We start from the raw sequence: 22,818 nt of genomic DNA, 5'->3' as shown, positions 1-22,818 counted from the left end.
TGTCTCTTCATTCCCGGCTTGGGACGAACCCTTGGTAAGATTTCCTTCCAACAGCAGCATGCGAGCTCCCTACACATTTCCTTAAAAGCAAATCCCCCCCATCCCGCCAAAAAAGTGCAGTGCCAAGGCGTTTGGTAGGTGCAAAACCCTAATAAGTGGGGTTTTCTCATCAACGTTGGGAACCTTGAAATCAAACCAATGTAGTCGGTGAAAAATGTCTTTTTCTTCCATCACATGACTGCATGCCACCAAATCTGCTTTGGCAATCAATTTTCTTAGGTGATCGGAGAAGTTTGACTCTACCATGGGACAGAGTGAACCAACTGCCTCAAGCGGTAGATGCTGGGCAGCTGCGAGTCTCCAGAATCGCTCTGGCCACTGTTTCCCGAAGGAGTTATGTTTCCCATGGTTTGTCCTACGCTTCCTAGACAAGCATGTCATTTCGTCTCATGCATTACACATTCCCGTAATTAACTTCCAGTCCAGGCCGCTTTTTTAACCCACAATCTCGTCCTTTACGCCAAGCCGCAAGGCAACCTCCAGACGAAAGCGCAGCGAACGGCGAGTAACGTCCCGGCGTGACTCTATAGGGGGAGCCTGAAGGCGACGCGCTTTCTTCCCCGAGATCCTCTCTCTCGCCTTTGCGTCAGCATTCAGAATGCACTGGTTCCGGTTCCGGCTGGCTTTTGGCTCGTGAGAATGGCAATGCAAGCGGCGGAATGGGCAGAGCGGCTGCAGTGGCAGGTCAGAGGCCGGTTTCTTCGGGTGGGTCGGGCGTGGTTGCGGGGAAGAGAAGGGGAGGCTGGAGCGGGAGGCAGCCGGGACGGTCCTCGCTCTCGCCCTTAAGGCGCGCCGGAGCTCTTTTCTCTTTCGCTGCTGGGTTTCCTCTGCGGACGCGTGGCAGCGCTCGAGCTTGCGCGGGAAGGCTTTGGGCTTCCCTTCTTTTTCGCCGGGACAGGCGCTCTATTCGGCCTGCTACGCAGTGATGCATCCCCCCTTTTGGGGGGATGGGGGGATTTGCTTTTAAGGAAATGTGTAGGGTAATTCATGGCCGGGCTTAAAGCTGGGCTGTGGGGTGACGTTTCCAGAAGCAGAGGGTTGAAGAGGGAGTGCAACCTTTGCTCCCCGCTCGACGCCTTTGAACAGAGCAAGAGAACGAGAGGTAGCTTACTAGGGAATAGTGAAGACAGACTTTAGTTAAAACTTTTTAAAGCCGTTTTGTCAATGGGAAGTAAGTTCCTTCTTAATTGGCAAAAAGGAACCTTCCCGAGAAATCCATTTCCCCTCTCTTTATCTTCTTTTATCCTTTTCTTTCTATCCTTCCTCTCTTTTGTAGACATCTTTCTTTTAGTTTTCATTTTCTTAAAATAAAAGGCTTATGTACATAACAGTGTGTTGTAATTTCCATTTATGTGTGCATTCCACTGGTCAAATATCGGCAATATTTACTGCTCGAGGATGAAATAGGGTAGTTCTTCTGCGAGGCTGATTTAGGTCTTTGATGAAAAGGTGTGTGGTAAAATCTGAAAGTGGTATACATTCCAACATCTATCAAATTATTTTCTCCTACATTTTTCTCAACCTGGTAAGGTTAGCACTTCCTGACAGCAAAGGTAAGGATGTCAGAAGTTAACTATTCTGCACTTCCTTATAATAGACTGAGTTGAATGATTTTCTCTGTGTAATAAAATGATCTTTCCTGTTTTGCTTTTCTCTTTTTGTTTGCTCCTTTTTATATTAAACCAATAAAAAAATAAAAATAAGTTCCTGCTTTTCCAACAATCTCCAAAGGAACCAAAATAATTGCTATCAAAAGTGAAAAATAAAAATTAATCAAGAATACTTGTGACACATTAAAGTATCTCTTGGAATGAACTTTTCACACTAATGTGACAACACATCAGTGCACTCAACTTTTCTTGTAATAATTTTTACTGTATGAATAAGGGGAGAAGATGATTAGTTACTTCTATAATTCATGACATGAAGGTTGGATTAAAAATTGTCCAAGCAAGATGTAACAATATTATTATTACTAACAGTTTTAACAGAAACTTTGACTACGAAGTTACAAGGTTTGATACCTTTTAAACCTAAGTTTGGTAACTCTAAGCTGTTGTCATTGCTGTTGTTGACTCAATATTTTTATGTAGTTGGGATTTAACTTAAAAATAGCATTTCATAAGCTTTTCTTCAAGCTCTCCAGCTGTAAGAATATTATTTTAAAAAGTGGTTTCTATCACAATAAGAACTGGATTGTGGCTTGGATGTTTCATTTTATCCTGCAAGTATTCTAAATATCAATATAAATGCATGTTAATGGATACATCCAAAATCCTTAACAACTATTTCCATTTAAATATAGGATGCAAATTAATGTACAAGTTTCTGTTTTACTTGCTCCAGCAAGTTTTGAAGTCTTTTTCAGAAGGGTGGGTTAACATTAACATTTTATTTTCCAGCTCCCATGTCATTGTCTTTATTTTATTTTATTTTATTATTCTATTTAATTTTATTCTATTTTAAATTAAACACGTCTTCCCTATTCTTAGTTTGTTGAGTCCTTCTTTGCTGTGCTCATTGTTCCCTCCTCTACTACGCAGATTTAAGCATGATATAATGCTGTTAGTGTTGGTTTAATGCAAAATATTATAAGGCTAATTATTATTGGAAGATTTGAAACACTGGTATAAAATCTTTGTTGTAAACCACCCAGAGTCCCCCCTTTGGGGGGAGATGGGCGGTGGCTAAATTTAATAAATAAATATTTCATTTGCGAAAATATAACTAGAAGTCCAAATCAGCAATCCAGGTTTTGAAGAAAGTGTGCTATTTTTATTTACTTTACAATGTTCGTAGGCTACTCCTATATAAAGGCTCTGGGTGGCATACAACAGAATAAAAACATGAAACAAAGGACATCCTCACCCTAAGATGAACATCACAAAACAATTAACTAACGTTGAAAGCCTGATGGAGTAAAATTGTCCACATTGCAAAATGCTAGGAGGGAGAGGACTGCACAGACCTTTGGGATCAGAGAATTCCAGAGCATGGGGGGGCCACAATCAAAAAGGCCTGGTGCCTGGTCCACTAGGTGAGCAGTGTGCCCTTAGCAGGTCCTTCTGAGATATTTTTACCAGATGGGCAGATTCCATCCTAGTAAGACGGTGCCTGATGTAACTCAGTGCTATTTCATAAAGAGGTTTGTGTAGATAATTTCCCATACTCTGAATTGGGCCCAGAAACCTACTGGTAGCCACTACACTGATTTTAGTATTTGCGTTACCCTGCAGTGGGTGGTTAACCTGCTGATGTCTAGTGGATGCATTCTACACTAGCTGAAGCTTCTGGGTAGTCTCCAAAGGCTACCCCACCCAGAGTATGTTACAGTAATTGCACCAAATGGTGATCAGCGCATGAGTTACAGTTGTCAAAGCATCATGTTTATAACCTAATTTGTAACTTGTATTAAGTTATTCATAACTTATATTAAGTTTTGCTTTGTATATGTATAAGCAGATATGCATGCTTTTATTTTGCTTTGATGAAGTTTATTTACAGTTTGCTTACATATACGGTAGCTTGTTTTTACAATACTATGATTTAACTTTAATTTTTAACATAACTGGACATTTTCATTGGAAATTTAGTTTTATGTGGGGTATTTTCATTTCTAGTCCAGTGGTGCCATTTATTTAATTGTAGGAAATAAACTGTCGTATGGAACAAAAAACCAAAATCATTATTGCTTTCTAGGAAAAGGAAATCAAGTTTTTGACTGCTGAAATAGATCATTTGAAAAATTACGGATGCTTGGGAGCTTCACCAACTTTGGAGGAATTACGGGAAGAAAATGCAAAATTAAAATATCGCTTAAACATCCTTCAAAAGGTATGTTTACTTTTTGAATAGTAAGCAGTGTGAAAAAGGTAAATGGAGATTGCTACAGTTCTAAAAGAATCACATTTATTTTTATGAAAAACATGAGCATGTGACGTTATAAGCTGCTGGATAGGTTCCCAGAACCAAAGGGGCCACTGTGGCAAAACCAAATAAATCGAAAATAGAGGACATTGCATCCAGAAGTGTATAGCTCACAGTAGAAGTTAAGAAAGAGTAATTAGATTTGGGGGCAGTGATTGAGGCAAAATTGAGAGCTACTAAATACAAGCACCACATCCAGAGGAGGAAAAGAAGCTGAAAGGTTGTGGGAGAAGAGTTGCAATGAGAAATAACTAAAGTTCCATAACTGCAAGAGATTTTCTCTGTTGGTGTATGTTACTATTCTTGGAACTGCACTTATAGTATAAAGATTTTCCCAACTAAAAGTGGGACAGGCCACTTATATGTGTGTACACACATATAAACTCACACATGTTGTCTCGTGGTTTTCTCACATTCTTTCAGTTCTCATGTAAAAGAAGGTTGACCCAGAAGATTGGAACTTTCACTTGCAGACAAAATCTATATTATTCAAGAGGGTTTTTTTTTTCTCCTATATTTCAAAATGGCAGTCTATCTTTGTGACTCAGAAGCATTCTTCTGGCAGAATGAGGTGGAGCTGGTGCTAAATACAATCAGAAGGAATCAAAAGACAATGTCTCCTCCTTACTAGTCTATGAAACTGAGAGGTTAGAGTATAAGTAAATATGTCCTAACTGCAAGAAACACATTTGAAATTAAATTTCCCTCCTTTGACATTGTTAAAAAAAATAGGTTGTACATTTTATAAATAAATATAACAGCCAGCTGAAGATAAAGGGAGCCATGAATATTCTTAGGACTAATGTTAAGACCTATTAAGACAGCAGTAATACTTTTATTATTAGTTGACACATTGAATTCATGCTTAAGTAATTTTCTTTTGTATTCCCATTTAGAGCCTTCAAGAGGAAAGAATTAGAGGAAAATCATTCAAAGGCATGATTAATATCAACCATCGGATTCAAGAAATTTTTAAAGCAGCTATTAAAGCTGCTTATCCAGACTTAGAAAACCCTCCATTAGCAGTAACACCAAGTCAGCAATCCAGGTTTGGTGATTATCAGTGTAACAGTGCTATGAGCATATCTCAGGTAATTGATAGTATGTATACTTTTCATAGTTGTCTAATGCTACATCTCAAACAGATAAAATAACTACAACATACTACCTTGCTGTAATGTGAGTATCCAACTAAGCAAATTATCTGCTCTTCTATCAGGCGCTCCTTTTTGCACAGGAACCTGCCACACATTATTGAAATCTTTGAGTTGAGACAATACTTTGCAAATAACTTGAAAAGTATTAAGTGGAAAAAGTGTAGTCATGTGCATGGCACTGCATAGTGTACTTATATTGGACTGCATGGCTTCTCAAAATTCGCTTCAATGGTTACGTAGCCAAAAGCAAATATTTCAGTAGAATCTGTCAAGCTAACTAAATGTATTTATTTTAAATATTACTATCTTTTCTTTGCTTGTGTAATTCAAGGCAGACAACCAAGTAATAAAATACACTGAAGGGAAAGCAAAAGTGTTTAAAGGACAAGATTAGCAATCTAGCAATTAAAAAAAAGTAAAAGTAATAAAAATTAGGAGAGCCTTTTAGGCCAAATGTTTTAATGTTGTAGTGAAAGATCAGCAAAGATGGGCAACACAAATATTTCTGGGTATGGAGTTAAAAGTCATCTTTATTGTTCCAAATAAATGTGGGTGTGAATTCAGTAAGAGGATTTAGGTCGGTGAAATAAATATGTTTCTAAATGTAGTATTGTTATCTTCCCCCTACATTCTTGATCTGAACATTTCTAAGTGCAATATGTTGTGAAATGCAAAATAGTTAAAAATTTTAATTACATCTAAACTTTAGTGCTACAATAAACAACAATATAATTTTACACACACACACACACACACACACACACAATTATGCTGTTGCCTTTTGGGTAAAATAACATTACACAAAGAGCAGGAAAAGTATAAGGAGTAGTAAGCCAAAGAAATTAAGGACATGAATTAAGAAAGAGAAAATAAACATAGCTAAATTTAGTTTACCCAAGACCATTCACTATATTCTTTCCTACACTTTCTGTCCTTGCAAATCATGCTTGCTTCCATTACTTCCATATACCAAATTATTTTGTTCTTTAAACTTCTCAACTCTTTTTTTTTCAGGATGTCATGTACTCCCTCTAGCCATTACTTTCTCAGTCTTTCCATTCTTTCAGCCTATTCACTTTTTGTTCATAAATTTGTCGGGATTTGATCCTCATTCATTCTCTCTTTTGATCAAACCATCTCAGTGTAATTGTTTCATACTGGTCCCACACTTTTGTATTCCACACACATTCATTCTTGGTCAGATCTTTTCTCATCTTACCACATGCACTTCTTAAAGACTCCATCCTCTTTTGGGGAGATGGGCGGTAGCAGAATTTGAATAATAAATAAATCTGTTCTACGTACTTCTATGTTTCTCTTGACATGCCCAATGTTCCATATAACAAAGTGGGTGGGAGGAGCTCACCTACACAGCCATTTTTGTTTCCTTTGACAAATGTTCATTCCTTGCAACAGGCAAACATTGTCTACTACTTGTATTCCAGCATTAACACATCCTAAAATTTTTCCATTCGTACAGAATTGTATTTGATCTAGGTCTTTTCCCACTTATGTATAACTTACAACTATTCACAGTTTTCCCTGTCAAACACAACACTGGTCTTTGATATGTTAATTTTCAGATCCATGCTTGTCTCTGCATCATAAAAATCTGTCTAAATTTGCTGAAAACAGCTCAGGTTCTTGGCCAACAATACAGCTTTGTCAGCATCCAAAAGTACATGCATATGCACATTTCTTATCAATGGACCTCTAAAATCACCACAAGAATACACTGTAAATATTTCCATAATTACATTAAACAACCAAGAAGACATCACGTTCCCCTGTCTTACTCCCTGCTCAATATTGAACCATTCATTAAGATTCCATTTTCTTCTCAAGTTTGCTTTACTACTACGTATGCTACTGCTGTTGCACTCCACGGCCAGTCTTCAACTTCATATTCACAGAAAACTCTGAATTTCCATAATTCGGGCTTACTCACTGTATCAGACATTTTACTATAGCAATAAACATGCAAGATACTTTTCCACATTCAGACATTTCTCAATGGCTGTTCGAAGAGCAGAAATCTCCCTGACAAAGTCTCACCGCGCTTCCCAAAGTTTGCTCATACTCGCCTCTTGTACTCTTTGAAATAGGATGAGAGATTGCATCTTGAAATGTAAGAAGAATAAATGGTAAAGAGCATGAATGAATGAAATAAATAAAAGAAATGTGTCTATGAAAGTAGAGACAAGTGAAAGGTATAATAGATTTGAGTGAAAATAGTCTGATCTTGTGGAATTGATGAATATATGCAGAGAAATGAAGGAGTAAGTTTAATTATGAATGAAAGGGCATAAATATACTGTATATAAGAAAGTATACATTGGTGTCATGTAGGTTTTTTTATGTCCGTGTGAAAGGAAATGTTGCATGTCAATGCTCAAGTGAATGGTCATAATGAAATAGCAAGGGATGAGTTCAAGGGACACGCTGTGCTACATTCTGAATTAACTTGATCTGGAGGAAAGTTACTCTGAACGAGTAGAGTGGGAACAAGATGAGAGAATACAGGAAAAGTGGGCCATTGAGAGATCCAGGAATAATGGGAATTGTTATTTTTTAATATCTGTTTAGAAAAAGATCTCTTTTAAATATGTGGTGTAAACATAAGTCTGTTCGTGTGCTTGCATGGCAAGGAATATGATTTTATTTATGATGAAAGAATAAGAGAATTAAAGGATACTTTCATTTAATTCCCATTATTAAATGCTCCTTACCATTTACTCCCGCATCCTATGCCTGTCACCATATGGGCCTATAGATACTGGTTTTGGTCAGTCAAAGCTAACACAGAATAGTTATTAGTAAGAATAAGAAAAAGTACATTAGATTACTGCAGTATTCCCTCCTTATCCTAAAGGTACAATTATCAGCCATTTTGGCCAATGTGCCAAAGTGCAAGCAGACAAGTGCAGTCTAAGTCTTACAAGCCAACATACTGTTGTCTGCATCCCACCAGCTAGGGAGTTTATGTAACATGGGTAGAATTTTTATAATGTTTTACTAATCAATTAAATCAGTGTATGCTCACAGTGTAACTCACACTTTTTTCTTAATTGCCTAGGAAAGTAGTTGGATAGCTTGGCAAATTGGCCTGGCAGTAATTTCATTGATACGTGCCAGCCATTCTCTGCCTAAATATATTTTGGAGTGAATGAACCACATTTTTTCAAAGAGCTCATTAGTGCTGAGGTTGGAAGCCATCCAACTCCACACAAGCTCACAATGCCTTTTATAATACAGTTTGACTGTTGTTTTACTCCAAAGAAACAGTGGCTTAACTGTCTTGTCCAATGCAGATTTCTGAATTACTGTATTGTTTTTGTTGCTTTGTATCACGGGGCTTTCCCAAGAACCCCTTAAAATAGGCATGGGCAGAAGCTGGTTATGGACTGTTTCCACCAATTGCAGATGCTTCTGAACTCTTTATTTGTCATGCTGAAGATGTGATGCTGCTGGAGTTTTTTTTCTCAAGCTTTGCAAAAGTTATATATTTGCTTGACTGATTACTACTTCCATTTGTTGTAATGATTCTGATGAATAGACACCTTCTATTTTTATATCCTGAGCACTTGATACATTAAAAAAAAAAAAATAGCTCATTTTAAAAGGATTATTTTCCTTTTGCCTCTTGTGCTAAGTATGAAAGTAAACTTACCAGCTATGATGCTGTGTGTTTCCATTCAATAAGCAATTACATTGACCCTTTTCCTTATTTTCAGATACTGCTCAAGACTAAGGAGCAAAAAGTAAGCCCAAGAGATATTGCTGACAAGATTGCCAGAAATATTCCTGACAATGAATGCATTGAGAAAATTGAAATTGCTGGACCTGGTACAGTTACTTTGTTTTTACTATAAGTAGAAACAGAATTTGCTAGCAAGGTATATTATAATGAGATTAAGTTAACAGTATCATGTTCTGGCACTTGCTGAACATACTTTTTCCTCCCCAAAACTAATTCTCAACTAAATCTGTTTGATAGAAGAGTGTATCTATCTGGTGTAAGTATGCCTAGCCTTTCTGGCATAAACTTCCTATCATTTATGCTGAACTGATGAAGATTTGTATTGTGACTGCAAAGAATATGCTAATCTGCCATGTTGTATATGTAAAAAGTATTCTCTGTGTGAAGAAAATAAAAGTGGAGATGTATTTATATTCTCAATGAACATTTTACTTTTGATTACTCTAAAGGTTTCATCAATGTACACTTAAAGAAGGATTTTGTATCCAGACAGCTGAGCAGTATGTTGGTGAATGGAGTTCAGCCTCCTGCTGTTGGTGAAAGGAAAAAGGTGAATAGTAAATGGCTGTTAGTATCTCATCCCTCTGATGAGTGCTTGTGGCTTTGCCAAAATTCGTGTTCTCTTTAATGTGTACCCCTCCTTTGAGCTTCCTTAGAAACTCTCTCCTAACACTGGACCAGGTATTTCACAGTATTCCAGGAAGGAGTGCTGGTGGCAGAAAAACCAGTCCACGCTTATAAGCATAGAAGAATACCTGTGGCCTTCTTTAGATCTTGGTCCTGATTAATAATAGAAGCTTCCAAAAATTCTGTCCTTTTAAATATAGAAATCAGTTCTCTTACCTTCAAAGAAACATTTGTACACCACAAAAATTATTTGTGTAGAACTTGAACATATAAACAGGGTAAATGGGATTTTGTATGTTGTCTGGTTGCATATATAGGCTCCACAGATGATGGAAAAATATGCCTAAGTAACATAAAAAGGATTCCTTATCTTCAAAATTGATATTCACATTAGTTTAGCTAGTATATTTTCTGTTTACTAGTTGTGTATATAATGACTAGTAAACATGCAGAGCAGCTGTATAATTATGTTCGTTCTTTACTAGCTAAAAATATATTGCACCAGTTGTATTCCAAATTTTTAAATTAGATTATTTTTCATTCCTTATTTTATATAAAAAGGTGGTGGTTGATTTCTCTTCTCCAAATATTGCAAAAGAGATGCATGTTGGACATCTGAGGTCAACTATCATTGGGGATAGCATGTGCCGTCTCTTTGAATTTATGGGGCATGATGTTCTAAGGTAAGTCATATTGTAGTATAATTGTGGGCATGCTCATAAGGTACCTAGAGATTTAGTGTTTCTCTTTCTGTGAAGCAGTTAAACTTTATTTTCAATAATCATTTGTATGACATTAATGTATCAGAGAAGTACTAGAACCCCTGACCTGCAATGAACTGTGTTAACTAAGCAATATGCACACTGAAAATACCATAATTGTTACGTATCTTGCACATTATTTTTTAGTGCAGAACACTGCAGTGTTCTGGATGAACCATATTTATTAGATTAACTTAAACAAATGGTGTTTCCCTATTTAAAGGTGGCCTGTAGTTTACACCAGTTTTGTTTTCTTTGCTGTCCAGATTGAATCATTTAGGAGATTGGGGGACCCAGTTTGGAATGCTTATTGCTCATCTGCAAGATAAATTTCCAGATTACCTCACTGTTTCTCCACCCATAGGAGATCTCCAAGCTTTTTATAAGGTATTTTAATGTAAATATTTGGCATCCACAACATTTGTTACTGTTGTTATAATTGCTTAGAAAATACTTGATGCTTTACACAGTATTGAAACAGTATAAATTGAAAGGAATCAGTACAGACAAGAGAAAGAATAAGTGTTGTGGCAAGCAATATTGCAAATGTTTATTCAAAGCTTTAGTGCATTTTAGCTATTCCTAATTAGAGCAAAAGTAGTTATTTCCATCCAGTAGGAGAAACTGCAGGTACAGTCAGCTTCTACGTGTGTATTTATTGTGGCTAAAAGAAGGCTAATCTAAGATAATTAATTTGCCTGACCAAAAGTCCAGTCAAATAATAGTTAATGCCATTGATAACCTATTTCTGGGGATTATAGTTGCTGGGAGGATGGGATACTGCACTAAATTTTCCTCCTGAACTTAGATCAACAGGATATAGGAAGATGCTTATAACTATCCAGACTACCATAAGCACTTTTGATGAAAGGGGGATTTATGGGGTAGAACTAGAGACTGATGATTGCATCCTTGCATGATGCGATATTGCCACCAGGATTAAGAGAGACAGTGTTCTTTCCACTCCTGAAGAAGCTGTCCCTGAATTCAGAGGATTTTGCCAAATGTTATCCAAACACAAATAATTTATTGGGCAAGGAGATTGAAAGGACAATGTATGCATAGCTGCAGGTATTTTCAGAGAAGAAAGACTAACTCAACCCTTTTCAAGGTTATGATGCACTTAGGCTGCACCTCTTCACTTTTAAGCATATTGGGTGGGGGGAGTTAACTCCAGTGAGATCAGATTGTCTGATTCTTCACTTCCCTATAGAAGAAAAACCATCATGCCAGCAAGCAACACATAATTTCCTTGGATTTGGGGGCCATGCTGATTGATAACACAGAAAATTTCCCGTGGATACTCAAATTCACATACAGTATACTCACATGTGAGCGAGGGTTCTCCTCTTCTCTTCATTATTAGAGCTGCAATATAATACCGTACTTGATTCTTTTCAGAGACTTAAATATCCTCCCAGATATTAAATAGCCTTTTATATATGCTAACATACTGAGAAGATCAAACAGTTAAAATTGCTGAATTGCAATATAGTTATGTCTATTTATTTGAAATTAACAAATGTTGCCCTTTTTACCTAGTCTAAACATTAACCCTCTTATAAATACTTTGACTGGATTCCATTTAATGCACATTAGAGATTATTTCATGGTGTCTTTATATTCTTAACCTAGGAATCAAAAAGAAGGTTTGACACTGAGGAAGAGTTTAAGAAGCATGCATACCACTGTGTGGTCCTATTGCAGAGCAAAAGTCCAGACATCATTAAAGCTTGGAACCTCGTCTGTGATGTGTCCCGAAAAGGTGATTTTTGAAATTTCCATGGGTTGGTCTTGGCTCTCTCTTAAAAGGTTGGGACTTGAAATGACTTTTGTAGAGCACTGCTGAAGGACAGGAGTTTTGAATGTACCATTTAGGGTGGAAAATTTAAATCTAAATTCTCAGTGGATCTAAAGTTGCTGTTCTGTTTATGGAAAGGGCCAAGATCCAGTCTGTAACAACAAACTTTCCAGTGTTTGGGGGCCTCCTCCTCTGCTGGCATATTATAGCATGAAGGAAAAAAGGGAGGGAGTCACCTCCATAAGGAAGGTCCTGAAACAAAGATTTCTGTTCAAAGTTTGTTTGTTTGTTTGTTTGTTTTCTATCCCACCTTTCTTACTTTTATAAATAACTCAAGGCAGCAAACATACCTAATACTCCTTCCTCCTCCTATTTTCCCCACAACAGCAACCCTGTGAGGTGAGTTGGGCTGAAAGAGAGTGACTGGCCCAAGGTCACCCAGCCGGCTTTCATGCCTAAGGCGGGACTAGAACTCTCATACCACGCCTGATTGGCTCTTGGGCTGAGAGAGAGTGACTGGCCCAAGGTTACCCAGCTGGCTTTCATGCCTAAGGAGGGACTAGAACTCACAGTCTCCTGGTTTTAAGGCCTAGTTTCTTTTTTCTATACATTTTTACACATAGGGAGCCCATTAGCTATATTCACAGTGCCAAAATATTATTATATTAAACAGAAATAACATCCAGTGATTTCCCTACATGGTGTTTTTTCTGCATTTAAGTTTCACTTTAAGCACAAGATCTGTGCATGAAAAAAATAAGATTGTTTTCCTTGACTTTCACACATTACAAGTTGTAATTCTTAAGTGTTAGGCAAAACAAATAATTATTCTCCTGATTGCAGCGCTTGCCATATGTGTTGATTTTTGCTTGCTCCTTTGCAGATGATAAACCTAGTCAGGTGTGTGTATGAAAGACAGAAGCATACGTATGACTGCCCAATCCTTTTAGCTTTGTCTGTTACAAGCAGTGAATTACTGTGCTAGTTCCTTTGAAAAGTTGCTTATGGGGATTCCTTTCAGCAGCTGATACAGGCTTCTGATTTGAGCTTTCTATGATGTAATTCAAGTTTGGAATTGATTTTTATTTGCAATTTTCTATGGAGAAAATTATTCTGATCCCATAATTTTTATTAATGAAGGATGAATCAACTGTAGGAACTCTTTGCTTTTCCTGTTTTGCTTTTAAACGCAAAAACTCCCAACCTTATTAACTGGTATTATATTTCTTGCCTGCTTCATTCCAGAAAAGCTCAAAGGATAGCATAAACCCAAAGATTTAGAAATGAACTTTATTTATTTGTTTGTTTGTTTATTTATGCATGCCTTCCAGTTAATAATTAATACTGAAAGATTCACAGAAACCTGGAAGCAAAGTATTCTTTATTGCACAGAAAAAATGATAAAATAGAGCCTAAAATAAACAAAGCACTTGAAGTACCAAATCATTCTGTTCTCAGGATTCAGCATAATCAGTTATACTGTAGTCCTGGGTAGAAGGGATAAATGATGTTAAATATGAAAATCCATATTAATAGATTGGTAGATCACATGTCATTTTTAGTGCAATACCAAGTACTCTAGAAAGTATGTTTTCATCAGCTGGTAATCAAGTGTGTGAAATCTTCAGCTTTTCTCTTGTTTACCTTTTCTGAATGCTTAACATGATGCTGGAGATTATTAAACTACATTGAGTGCTAATGAAAACCAACAGTCAGCTTCCATCCTGTTTACCTGACAGTTCATTAAGCTCAGTTGGAGTTACCTCTGAGAGGAGAGGATTACTTCAGGGTTTTTTTAAAAAAAATTTAAGGACAAAGGCCCTGGTAAAATTCAAGGTATATCCAACTTTAACATTCCTCCATTCCCATATAGTTTACTGTTGTGTTATTCTAATTGCTATACTTTCAAATTAAGTATGAGTATCTCAAATTCTTCAGTTATGTGCTTAGTTTTCTTCTCCTTTTCTTGATCAGAATTCCAAAAGATCTATGACTGCTTGGATGTTTCCATAATAGACAGAGGAGAATCATACTACCAAGATAAGATGCATGCAATTGTGAAGGAGCTTGAAGAACGAGGTAACACATTTGTATTGTAATTGGAAGTTAATTGTCTGAAATATATTTAAAATGATAATCCATTAATGTATGTTTCAGACTTACAGGAAAGTTTGCTTTTATCAAAGGAAATTTAACATGCTTTTTATTTCTCTTAAAAAAAAGCCCTACAGTTTTAAAATTTCCACTTCCTGATTGGTAATGTTTTTATAACTAATACCTGTATTTATATTTAACCATGTATACCTAATCAGTATACCTAACCATGTACAATTACCCTGAAATTCAAAATTACTTCCTTTTGGTTTCAGTTGTCATGGGTTTGGAGAAGTAATATACAACTTTATTTAACTGATTTTATCCTGATACAAGGCAAGGTGATTAAGTCTGCTCTGTAGGATCTTTTCAGAGAGAATTGTGACAAGCAAGATACCAGGCTGACACCAAATACCATGCAAAGTACTGTATATAACCATATGTAAGTCAAATGATACAAGAAGCATAGGGAAAGTGTAATGTTCTTTAAGACATAATCATTCATACATGCACATTTTGGATAGCTGGTACAAAGAGAAGTTCGGATAGGTAAAGACAGTGAGTTAGTGCACAGTGGATGCATATGGAGACTCTTTCTTAGATTGGTCAGCTCCCAAGATGGTTATTCTTAGGGTACTGAAGAGATGGTGTTTCTACTGTGTTCTGCTATTTCAGGTTCACTCTTAGGTTGGGCAGCTCCCAGATATGGAGGTGACTATTTTGTATCTTCTGGCCTGGAAAGGAAGCAGTACATTCCAGCTTGCTGACAGTAAAACCATGCACGATCTTTGACGTCTGATTGGTTCCTTTTGATGTCCTAGGTGTTAGCAGATGTCCATAATTGATATAAATAGGTCTTTGTTTTGATAGCACTATCTCTCACATATGATAAGCATATGATGTTTGGGACACACTGCTGATATGAGAATCTTGCTATCTTCAGACAACATAACCTTACCTATTCAAAGTAATGCCAGTTTCTAACAATTTATAATTGTTGTCATTCCATTTGGCTCTGCTCCCATTTACATGAGCATCTGTTGCCCAGCCTCGCATTTACTGATTCCTCTGTGGACTTGACTTTCTTTTTGTAATTTGCAAGTTTTTTCCTGAGAAGATGATCCCTTGAAAGTTTTCACTTACTTCATTTACACACTAAGACGGCCGTCTATAGGTCAATGTCATAATTAACTGTAGATGCCTTTTAATCTAGGCCACCTAAATTCAACACACAGTAAGAAATGTTAGCTTTTGAATTACATGCTTTAAAATATTGAAGTCTGTTAGAGGTTGTTCTCCATAATTCTTTCACTGTATTTCATCTCTTTTCTGAATTGAACACATTGTTTTTGTTAATCCTTTTTTAAAATTTAACTGGAGTTCAGGATCTATTCATACCAACTGGCATACTTTCATTGCTTCCTATGTTTTAGATATATGGCTTCAACTTACAGAATTTGTTGTATTAGGAAGGCTAAATTGAGAATCTGGAAATATTTAATAGAGGGTCCTTCTTTTGTGAATGATTAGTAATAAGATCTATAGGTTTCTGATTGCTAGAAACCAGGAATTAAAACAGTTTACTCAAAAAAGAGAGCAAGAGATATTACATTTGGGAAGATAATCAGATAACTTATTCTTGATTATATTTGGAGCAAAGCCTTATATGAAGGCAGGACCAGTAGAATTAAGCTACCAGGCAAGTTAAGAGTCTAAAACCATTTTGCTATATTGTCCTTTGGTTTCTTTTTAAACATTTCTCCCAACTGGATGTTTTGATTTTTCCCCCCTTTAATCACCCTCTGAAATCAGAAGTTAAGCCCATGTCAAGAGATAATTACCATTGTTGGATAAGAATTGGCAGATGTAGAACATCTAAACACTTGACCCCTTTTTGTATGCCTGTTTGCCTGGCACTTTGGAGTGTGGCCTCATGACAAGTTCTATTTGTACATCTTTGTTGGACAGGGTTTTATTTGTACATAATTTTTGTAAAAAAAAAGTAGATTTGCTTCCCAAGCTTTCATAAAATTTTCCATCTGTTTTTTGCATAGTTACCAGTAATTTATTTTCTGTCTTTAGGATTTGTACAAGTGGATGATGGCCGGAAGATTGTGTTTGTTCCAGGATGTTCTGTTCCTTTGACAATCGTGAAGTCTGATGGGGGTTTCACATATGATACATCAGACTTGGCAGCTATAAAGCAGCGGATTTTCGAAGAAAAGGCTGATTATGTAATTTATGTGGTAGACAGTGGGCAGGTGAGCTTCTCTGGCCTGTGTTTTGTCTTTGCTTTGAAAAATGCTTTGCTTGTAGGCATTTGTGTGATCTAAAGCACATACAGATTTACTGTTCATTTAATACTTCTCCTGCCCCCCCACAATTTCCTTAGTTCCTGTAACTTTTTTGTCTATTATTTTTACCCATTGACATCAACAGCCCATTAAACAGAAATCTGTAGAGAAACCCAAACTATCATCAGGTATACTTAACTGATTAATGTTCTTTCCTCATACAAAAAGATCAGTCTATCTGATCAGTTTGAATATTGAACCCTATTGGGAGGCCTACTCTTTTCTTGATTCTCAGGGCAGTTCCCGTTGCCTTCCCTGAAACAAGGCACAGCCTTGACTAGAAGCATTCTAATGTGTCATAATTAACAATTGTCACTTTAATCTTACTTTCCTTTGCAGTCTGTTCACTTACAAACAATATTTGCAGCAGCTCAGATGATTGGCTGGTATGACCCCAAAGTGACCAAAGTAGTTCATGCTCCTTTTGGAGTGGTGTTGGGAGAAGACAAGTAAGTTTGCAAAGTACTTTCTTCAGGGTTTGTATGTATGTGTGTGTCTTGACTCCTGGTGACTGCCTGGACAAGTCCCTGCAGTTTCCTTGGCAGCATTTTCAGAAGTGGTTTGCCATTGGTTTCTTCCTAGGGCTGAGAGAGAATGAATGGCCCAAGGTCACCCAGCTGGCTTTGTGTCTAAGGCAGGACTAGAACTCAGTATTTAATGGTTTCTAGCCTGGTGCCTTAACCACTACACCAAACTGAATTCTTTTGTTAATCTTACTGGAGGGATAGATGTCCTCATTTTAGGAGGATTAATTCCTATGATGACAAAAAAATTATTAATTTGGACAATGCAAAATTCAGCTTGAAAGCAGTTTTATGAGATAAACCATTTGGATCAGATCTTCAGGTTTTTGAATTTGATGCTTTTGAAGCCACTCCTTTTTCTGAACTGGTTTTGAGCTGCTACCAGAAAATGAGGCTGATCCCAATCTAGATGGATGAACAGTCGGACTCTGCATAAGGCTCTCTTTTGAAAAAAAAAAAGCCATGAATTCTTATCTGGCCATAATTCTTTTCTAATCCCCAAATTGCCTAGTTTTTTGTTTTGTTTTTGTTCGGTGGTGGTTTTTTTACATTTCTGAACAACTCTGGCATGAATTCAATTGTGACACTTATTTTGCCTTGTTTTCTGAAGCATATTATTCCCATAGGATTGTTAGAATCGTTACTTTTTAGTTGTACATTCTGCAACTTTACTTTGAGCTGTAACACTGCATTTACATGTTAGTGCATAATGCAAGAAAAGCTGTGTAGACATATCTTGTTTGATATGCATGTTGTAATTACATTGTGTATGTTAGAAATAAGAATCCTGTGCATCCATCCACACAGTTTTATGAATATGATTAATCAAACCTGTATTAACTAAAGTAACAGATTAAGTAGTACTTAGGAGTAGGAAGAAGTATTTTTTTTTTACTTTAGAAATACTGTTTCTCCCCATCCCCCGTTCAGAGATTTGTTTATTACTAACTCTCTTCACTTGTTTCTTGTTATTGCCATTGAATTAATTTTTATTTCATTCACCTAAAAATATGCATTTTAAATTTAAATTATAAATTATATGGGGACTAACCACAATAACTAACTAAATGCAATTTTATTACATTTGAGTCAATGAAATGAAATAGGAATATGTAAAACCTACTGTTCCAGGAATGGAACCTTCTGGAGAATTCTGGAGCATTCCATTCCTCCTCTGGACCACTCAGATCCTGGTCCAAAACAAGCTTGTTTTGTCTGGAGCATCATTGATTGGTTTCAGTTCACAGGATTAATTTCTGGAAAACTACCAAACGGTGCCTGAAACAGCTAGACCAGCTAGAGGAGAAAAAGTGTTGTACCTAAAATGAAATTATTATTATTATTTATAATAACTTTTATTATTATAGGTTTATAATAGGGCTTATTCTTTTTTAGGTGTGCAGGGAGAGTTTGATTTCTAGCATACCTCTTTAAGACAAAATGTGACACTAGGACTGAAAAAAGTGCTCCTTCCCAAAATTAATTAATTACATTATAATATTCTTGTATTCAAACTAAAACTCAGCTTTATTTAAATCCACTTAGTTTGAGCGTGGGTGTTCACACTGAAATAAAATACATTTAGATTCTTTAAAATCCAGCCATTTTTTAATACGTTATTTTTCACCAAGAGTTGTCTGTCTGGGATGTCACTTTCATGCAGTAAAAATAGTAAATGTTTACATTTGGAATTTAACTTTATTTAAAAATGAGATACCATTTGAGGAAAGTAATAATTTTCACTCTTTGCTCTAAGGAAAAAGTTTAAAACACGTTCTGGGGATACAGTACGACTGATTGATCTTCTTGAAGAGGGACTGAAGCGATCAATGGATAAACTGAAGGAAAAAGAAAGAGATAAGGTAATGGATTCCTTTTTTCTTGAATCCAACATAGTAACTTCGTTTCTTCTGCTATCTTGCCTTTATTTTATAATTTAAATATAGACTGCACCCTGGACCTCACTCACAGATGTTAGCTAGGTTATTTTAGAAATGTATCTTAACTTTGTCTTAAATTTTATTTATTATCTATTGATAGATTTATATATATTCACAGAGCGCTTTGCTTGTACTGGTCTACGATCATAAGAATTGAATTGAATTGCCTTGCCTTGCCTTGCCTTGCCTTGCCTTGCCTTGCCTTGCCTTGCCTTGCCTTGCCTTGCCTTTATGAAGGAGCATGTCCTGCGCTTGGTATTTCCTTTTGTTCAGTTAACCTTATATTTTGGCATGGGATTTTCTGTTTTGCTAATTGTATTTTCCTGTTGAGCAATGAACACTATACTGAGGTATGCACTCTATCTTGGACACTTTGTTTCACAGTGCCTGAAACCAGCATTGTTAGTGGATAGGGAAGAGAGACAGGATCTGCTGAGGTACTCTTGGGGAATATTTCTGTTCATACATTCAGTGATGAATTTTTGCTCATCTTAGAGTCTCGTATTCTCTTAGCTTACCAGCAGATGGCAGACGAACATAGAATAAAGGAGAAAGAGGACCACTTGTGTATTGATTGTATGGTGAGGGAGGATTAATTTCATTGTGAAGAAATAGTTTCTACCTTACAACAAGCAGAACAGTAGCTGTAACTTTCATAGGTGGCCTCAAGTTCTTTGCGTATATAAATAAGGCTTATGCCAACATCATTCAGCTGTTTTAGGGAATTTATTTAAGCCACTTGTAGAGTTGAGATAAACTGTGTGGTTGGAAACTTTTTGAGAGAGCAGCCTCTGACTAACTGCATCTCCAAATAGTAGCTGCAAATGATACAAGGTTGCTCATTTATGAGGGTTCGTTGGATGCTACTTGACCTACTGTTTTTGGAGACATATTTCTGCAAAGTGTCTGTATTCAAGGATTGCTATATAGATATGACATGTTGAAGTAGGGAGGGCAACTGGATGCTTTTGTGCAGCTCCTGAACTTCCTTCTATTTTCCTGTTCCTTCCTTTTCTATTTCTGATTTATGTTTATTTATCTAATCTTTTCAAGTCTTGCTAGGTTGTATATGACTAATACACTGCTTCTGTTGTATTTGTTTGATGCTTTTGTGTCTTTATCTTGCTGGTCATTGATGGTAATTAAATAAGTGCATTCATTCATTTTAAAAAATGTTTTATTTTTCTTAACAGGTTCTTACAGCTGAAGAATTAAAGGCAGCCCAGACCTCAGTTGCCTTTGGCTGCATTAAATATGCAGACCTGTCTCATCATAGAATAAATGATTATATTTTCTCTTTTGATAAGATGCTTGATGATAGAGGAAATACTGCTGCTTATTTACTTTATGCCTTCACTCGAATCAGGTAGGGAGAAAAGTACTATGCTAAGTTCTTTCATTTTTGCAGTTACAATATATTTGTGGGAAAATTAATGCTTTGCTGTGTGTATTCTTTTTAAAAAAAAACAACCTTTAGTTAATATTATTTTCAGAACATTGGTGATGTTTCCTAAACTAGCTATTAACTATAAAACTGCCATTTAACTGTCAGTATGTTTAACAGTCTTGCTTTTGCAATCTATAGCTGTAGCTATACATAGCACTAAATATTTATTTTAGTGCCCGAGGTAGCTAACAAAAAATAAAAATTAAAGTAAACATTTAACTTAAAACTAAGCATTAAAAGCACCATACAGTCCATTCAAGAATATAATTTGCTTTTATGGTAGGACTTGGTAATTTGGTAAGCTAATCTTGGACACTTACACGGCATCCATGATGACGGGAGGAAAAGTATATATTATGATTCTGCAGTGATTAGGATTCAGTAGGAAACAGCTATTTGGGGCATGTGTTGAACCTGTTGGCACCTCCTTAAAGTTGTCTTTTCCTGCTCACTTGGCACAGGCTAAGAAAAATACATGGCTTCTTTTGAGGAATTTTTTATATGTATCAATGAGATCTTGCATAAGAACTCAAGAGAATTCTGGTGGTGATGCTCGGTACCTTGGTCTCTTATTTTTCTTAATAGGGGGAAAGCAATTGTTGCCTGAATCAGTGGCTGATGTTGATTTTACACTGATTCAGGAGTTACAGCACTTTCAAAGTACATCTTTCAAGATGCAAAGTTGCAACTCTATATTTTAAGAAGCAGTATTGTTTAACAATATTGTCAAAATGATGCAGAATAGCTAGCCATCTTTTTAGGATAAGTCTAATTTTGGTATGTCTTTGTTCTTGTACCACTTAGTCTTTTTTTTTTTTTTTGGTCTGAATAAAGATTTTTTCTGGAGAAACAAGGCTTGATCCCTTGGAATCTAATCTAAGGTTTATTTCTTTGACAGATCTATAGCAAGACTGGCCAATATCAATGAAGATAAACTACAGAAGGCAGCTAGAACAACAGAGATAATATTGGATCATGAAAAAGAATGGAAACTAGGCAAATGCATCTTGAGATTTCCTGAGATCATCCAGAAGTGCTTGGATGACCTTTTACTGCATACTCTTTGTGACTACCTCTATGAACTAGCCACCACATTTACTGAATTCTACGATAACTGCTATTGTGTAGAAAAAGATAGACAAACTGGTGAGTTACCTTTTTATTTTGAGACTAAAGTGCGACAATTGTGTGGAAAATATCAAAGCCCCAAAACATTGACAACGCATTAAGAGATATCTCTGAAATCTTTCAAGTATCTCTGAAATTTTTCCATCCAAACCATACTGGATGGAACCTCATACTGAAATAACCTCTGAGACTTTTTATACTATTTTTTTTTTCATTTTTTTCTATTAAAAGGCTAGAAACTATGGAGAACAAAGAAATCATTTCAAGTAAAGCCCTGCCATGATTACAAAATAAATATATGGTTGTACAGACTGCTGAACTTGAACTGTAGTTGCACAGGGTCTCGTATGGATGCAAAACTTTAAACAGAATCATCACAGAAGTATTATAGTAACTGCTTGAATAATGTGTTACTGAATTTGTAAAAGAGGCAACAGTAGGTATTTATCTGTGAAAGTCCTGCATCTGATTTTATGTTATTTTGTGCTGTGTCTTGTTTCTTACCTAGGTGAAATAGTGAATGTGAACATGAGGCGAATGCTCCTGTGTGAAGCAACAGCTGCTGTGATGGCCAAAGGTTTTGACATCTTGGGAATCAAGCCTGTCCAAAAAATGTAATTAAAACGACTTAAAAATAGTTAGAAAAAAAAGATAAAAAATTTCTTTTTTTTTGCCAGCACTAGAATTGAATAAAAATAACAGATGCTCAAATTTGATTTCCTCTTTCTTACCGTGTCAGAAGTGTTTGCCGTTGTGTTCAGCAAGTTAGATCTTTTTGGATACAAAAACTATATGTAAAAGAGATCTATACACGTTCTGAAATTTGCCTAAATTTAAAGTTCACATAAAATTTGAATTACAGAAGGGAAGCTTTGTAAGCAAGAACAAGATTCTTTTAAGATTTGGCATGCTTGAATGAGCTCAGTAAAATGGAATATTTGGGTCAGAGGCTTTATGCCACTCTAAATGAAAAAGATGTTCCTAACTGCCAGGGGATCCTTTGGTTTCCTTAGTTTATCAAGTTGTATATTGCAGTGATTGAAAACATACAGTGTTACAGAATAGGAAGAAAGTTACCTGTACCACAGACATCAATAATGAAGTGATGGAGTGCTTCACCTTTTTATTAAAGGTGCATTGTCAATAACTCAAGAACGTTAACAATTTTTTTACTAAAATTATTTTGGCAAATACAAGCAGATGGTACAGAAGTAAAATACTGCAGCATATTCAACATA

General features: G+C 36.1%; 1 protein-coding gene across 2 annotated transcripts; it reads left to right on the top strand.

The window, feature by feature from the left end:
- Positions 1–615: 615 nt before the first annotated feature.
- Positions 616–22,291, top strand: RARS1 (arginyl-tRNA synthetase 1). 2 transcript variants are annotated; one of them, XM_063292453.1, is made up of 16 exons: positions 666–744; positions 2,860–3,097; positions 3,760–3,894; positions 4,884–5,078; positions 8,879–8,990; positions 9,354–9,454; positions 10,093–10,214; positions 10,559–10,679; positions 11,928–12,057; positions 14,068–14,172; positions 16,270–16,448; positions 16,881–16,990; positions 18,822–18,927; positions 20,199–20,371; positions 21,351–21,598; positions 22,089–22,291. In XM_063292453.1, the coding sequence occupies exons 4-16, from the start codon at positions 4,926–4,928 to the stop codon at positions 22,196–22,198; spliced, it is 1,770 nt and encodes a 589-aa protein (XP_063148523.1). In that variant the 5' UTR covers positions 666–744; positions 2,860–3,097; positions 3,760–3,894; positions 4,884–4,925; the 3' UTR covers positions 22,199–22,291. The 2 variants fall into 2 exon arrangements, with proteins under 2 accessions (XP_063148522.1, XP_063148523.1); XM_063292452.1 differs by lacking the exon at positions 2,860–3,097 and having other exon boundaries at positions 616–744.
- The last annotated feature ends 527 nt before the right edge of the window (positions 22,292–22,818 follow it).

This window comes from Candoia aspera, chromosome 2 (genome assembly GCF_035149785.1).
Source record: "Candoia aspera isolate rCanAsp1 chromosome 2, rCanAsp1.hap2, whole genome shotgun sequence".
Classification (NCBI taxonomy): Eukaryota; Metazoa; Chordata; class Lepidosauria; order Squamata; family Boidae; genus Candoia; species Candoia aspera.
Note: the sequence above shows the minus strand (reverse complement) of the source record. Positions and strands in the feature narration are given on the sequence as shown.

Coding starts and splice junctions, on each gene's coding strand:
- RARS1 (XM_063292452.1), top strand. CDS start 700: ATGGCAATGCAAGCGGCGGAATGGGCAGAGCGGCTGCAGTGGCAG. Junction 9,455..10,092: donor CTGTTGGTGAAAGGAAAAAG/GTGAATAGTAAA, acceptor TTATATAAAAAG/GTGGTGGTTGATTTCTCTTC. Junction 10,215..10,558: donor ATGGGGCATGATGTTCTAAG/GTAAGTCATATT, acceptor TTTGCTGTCCAG/ATTGAATCATTTAGGAGATT.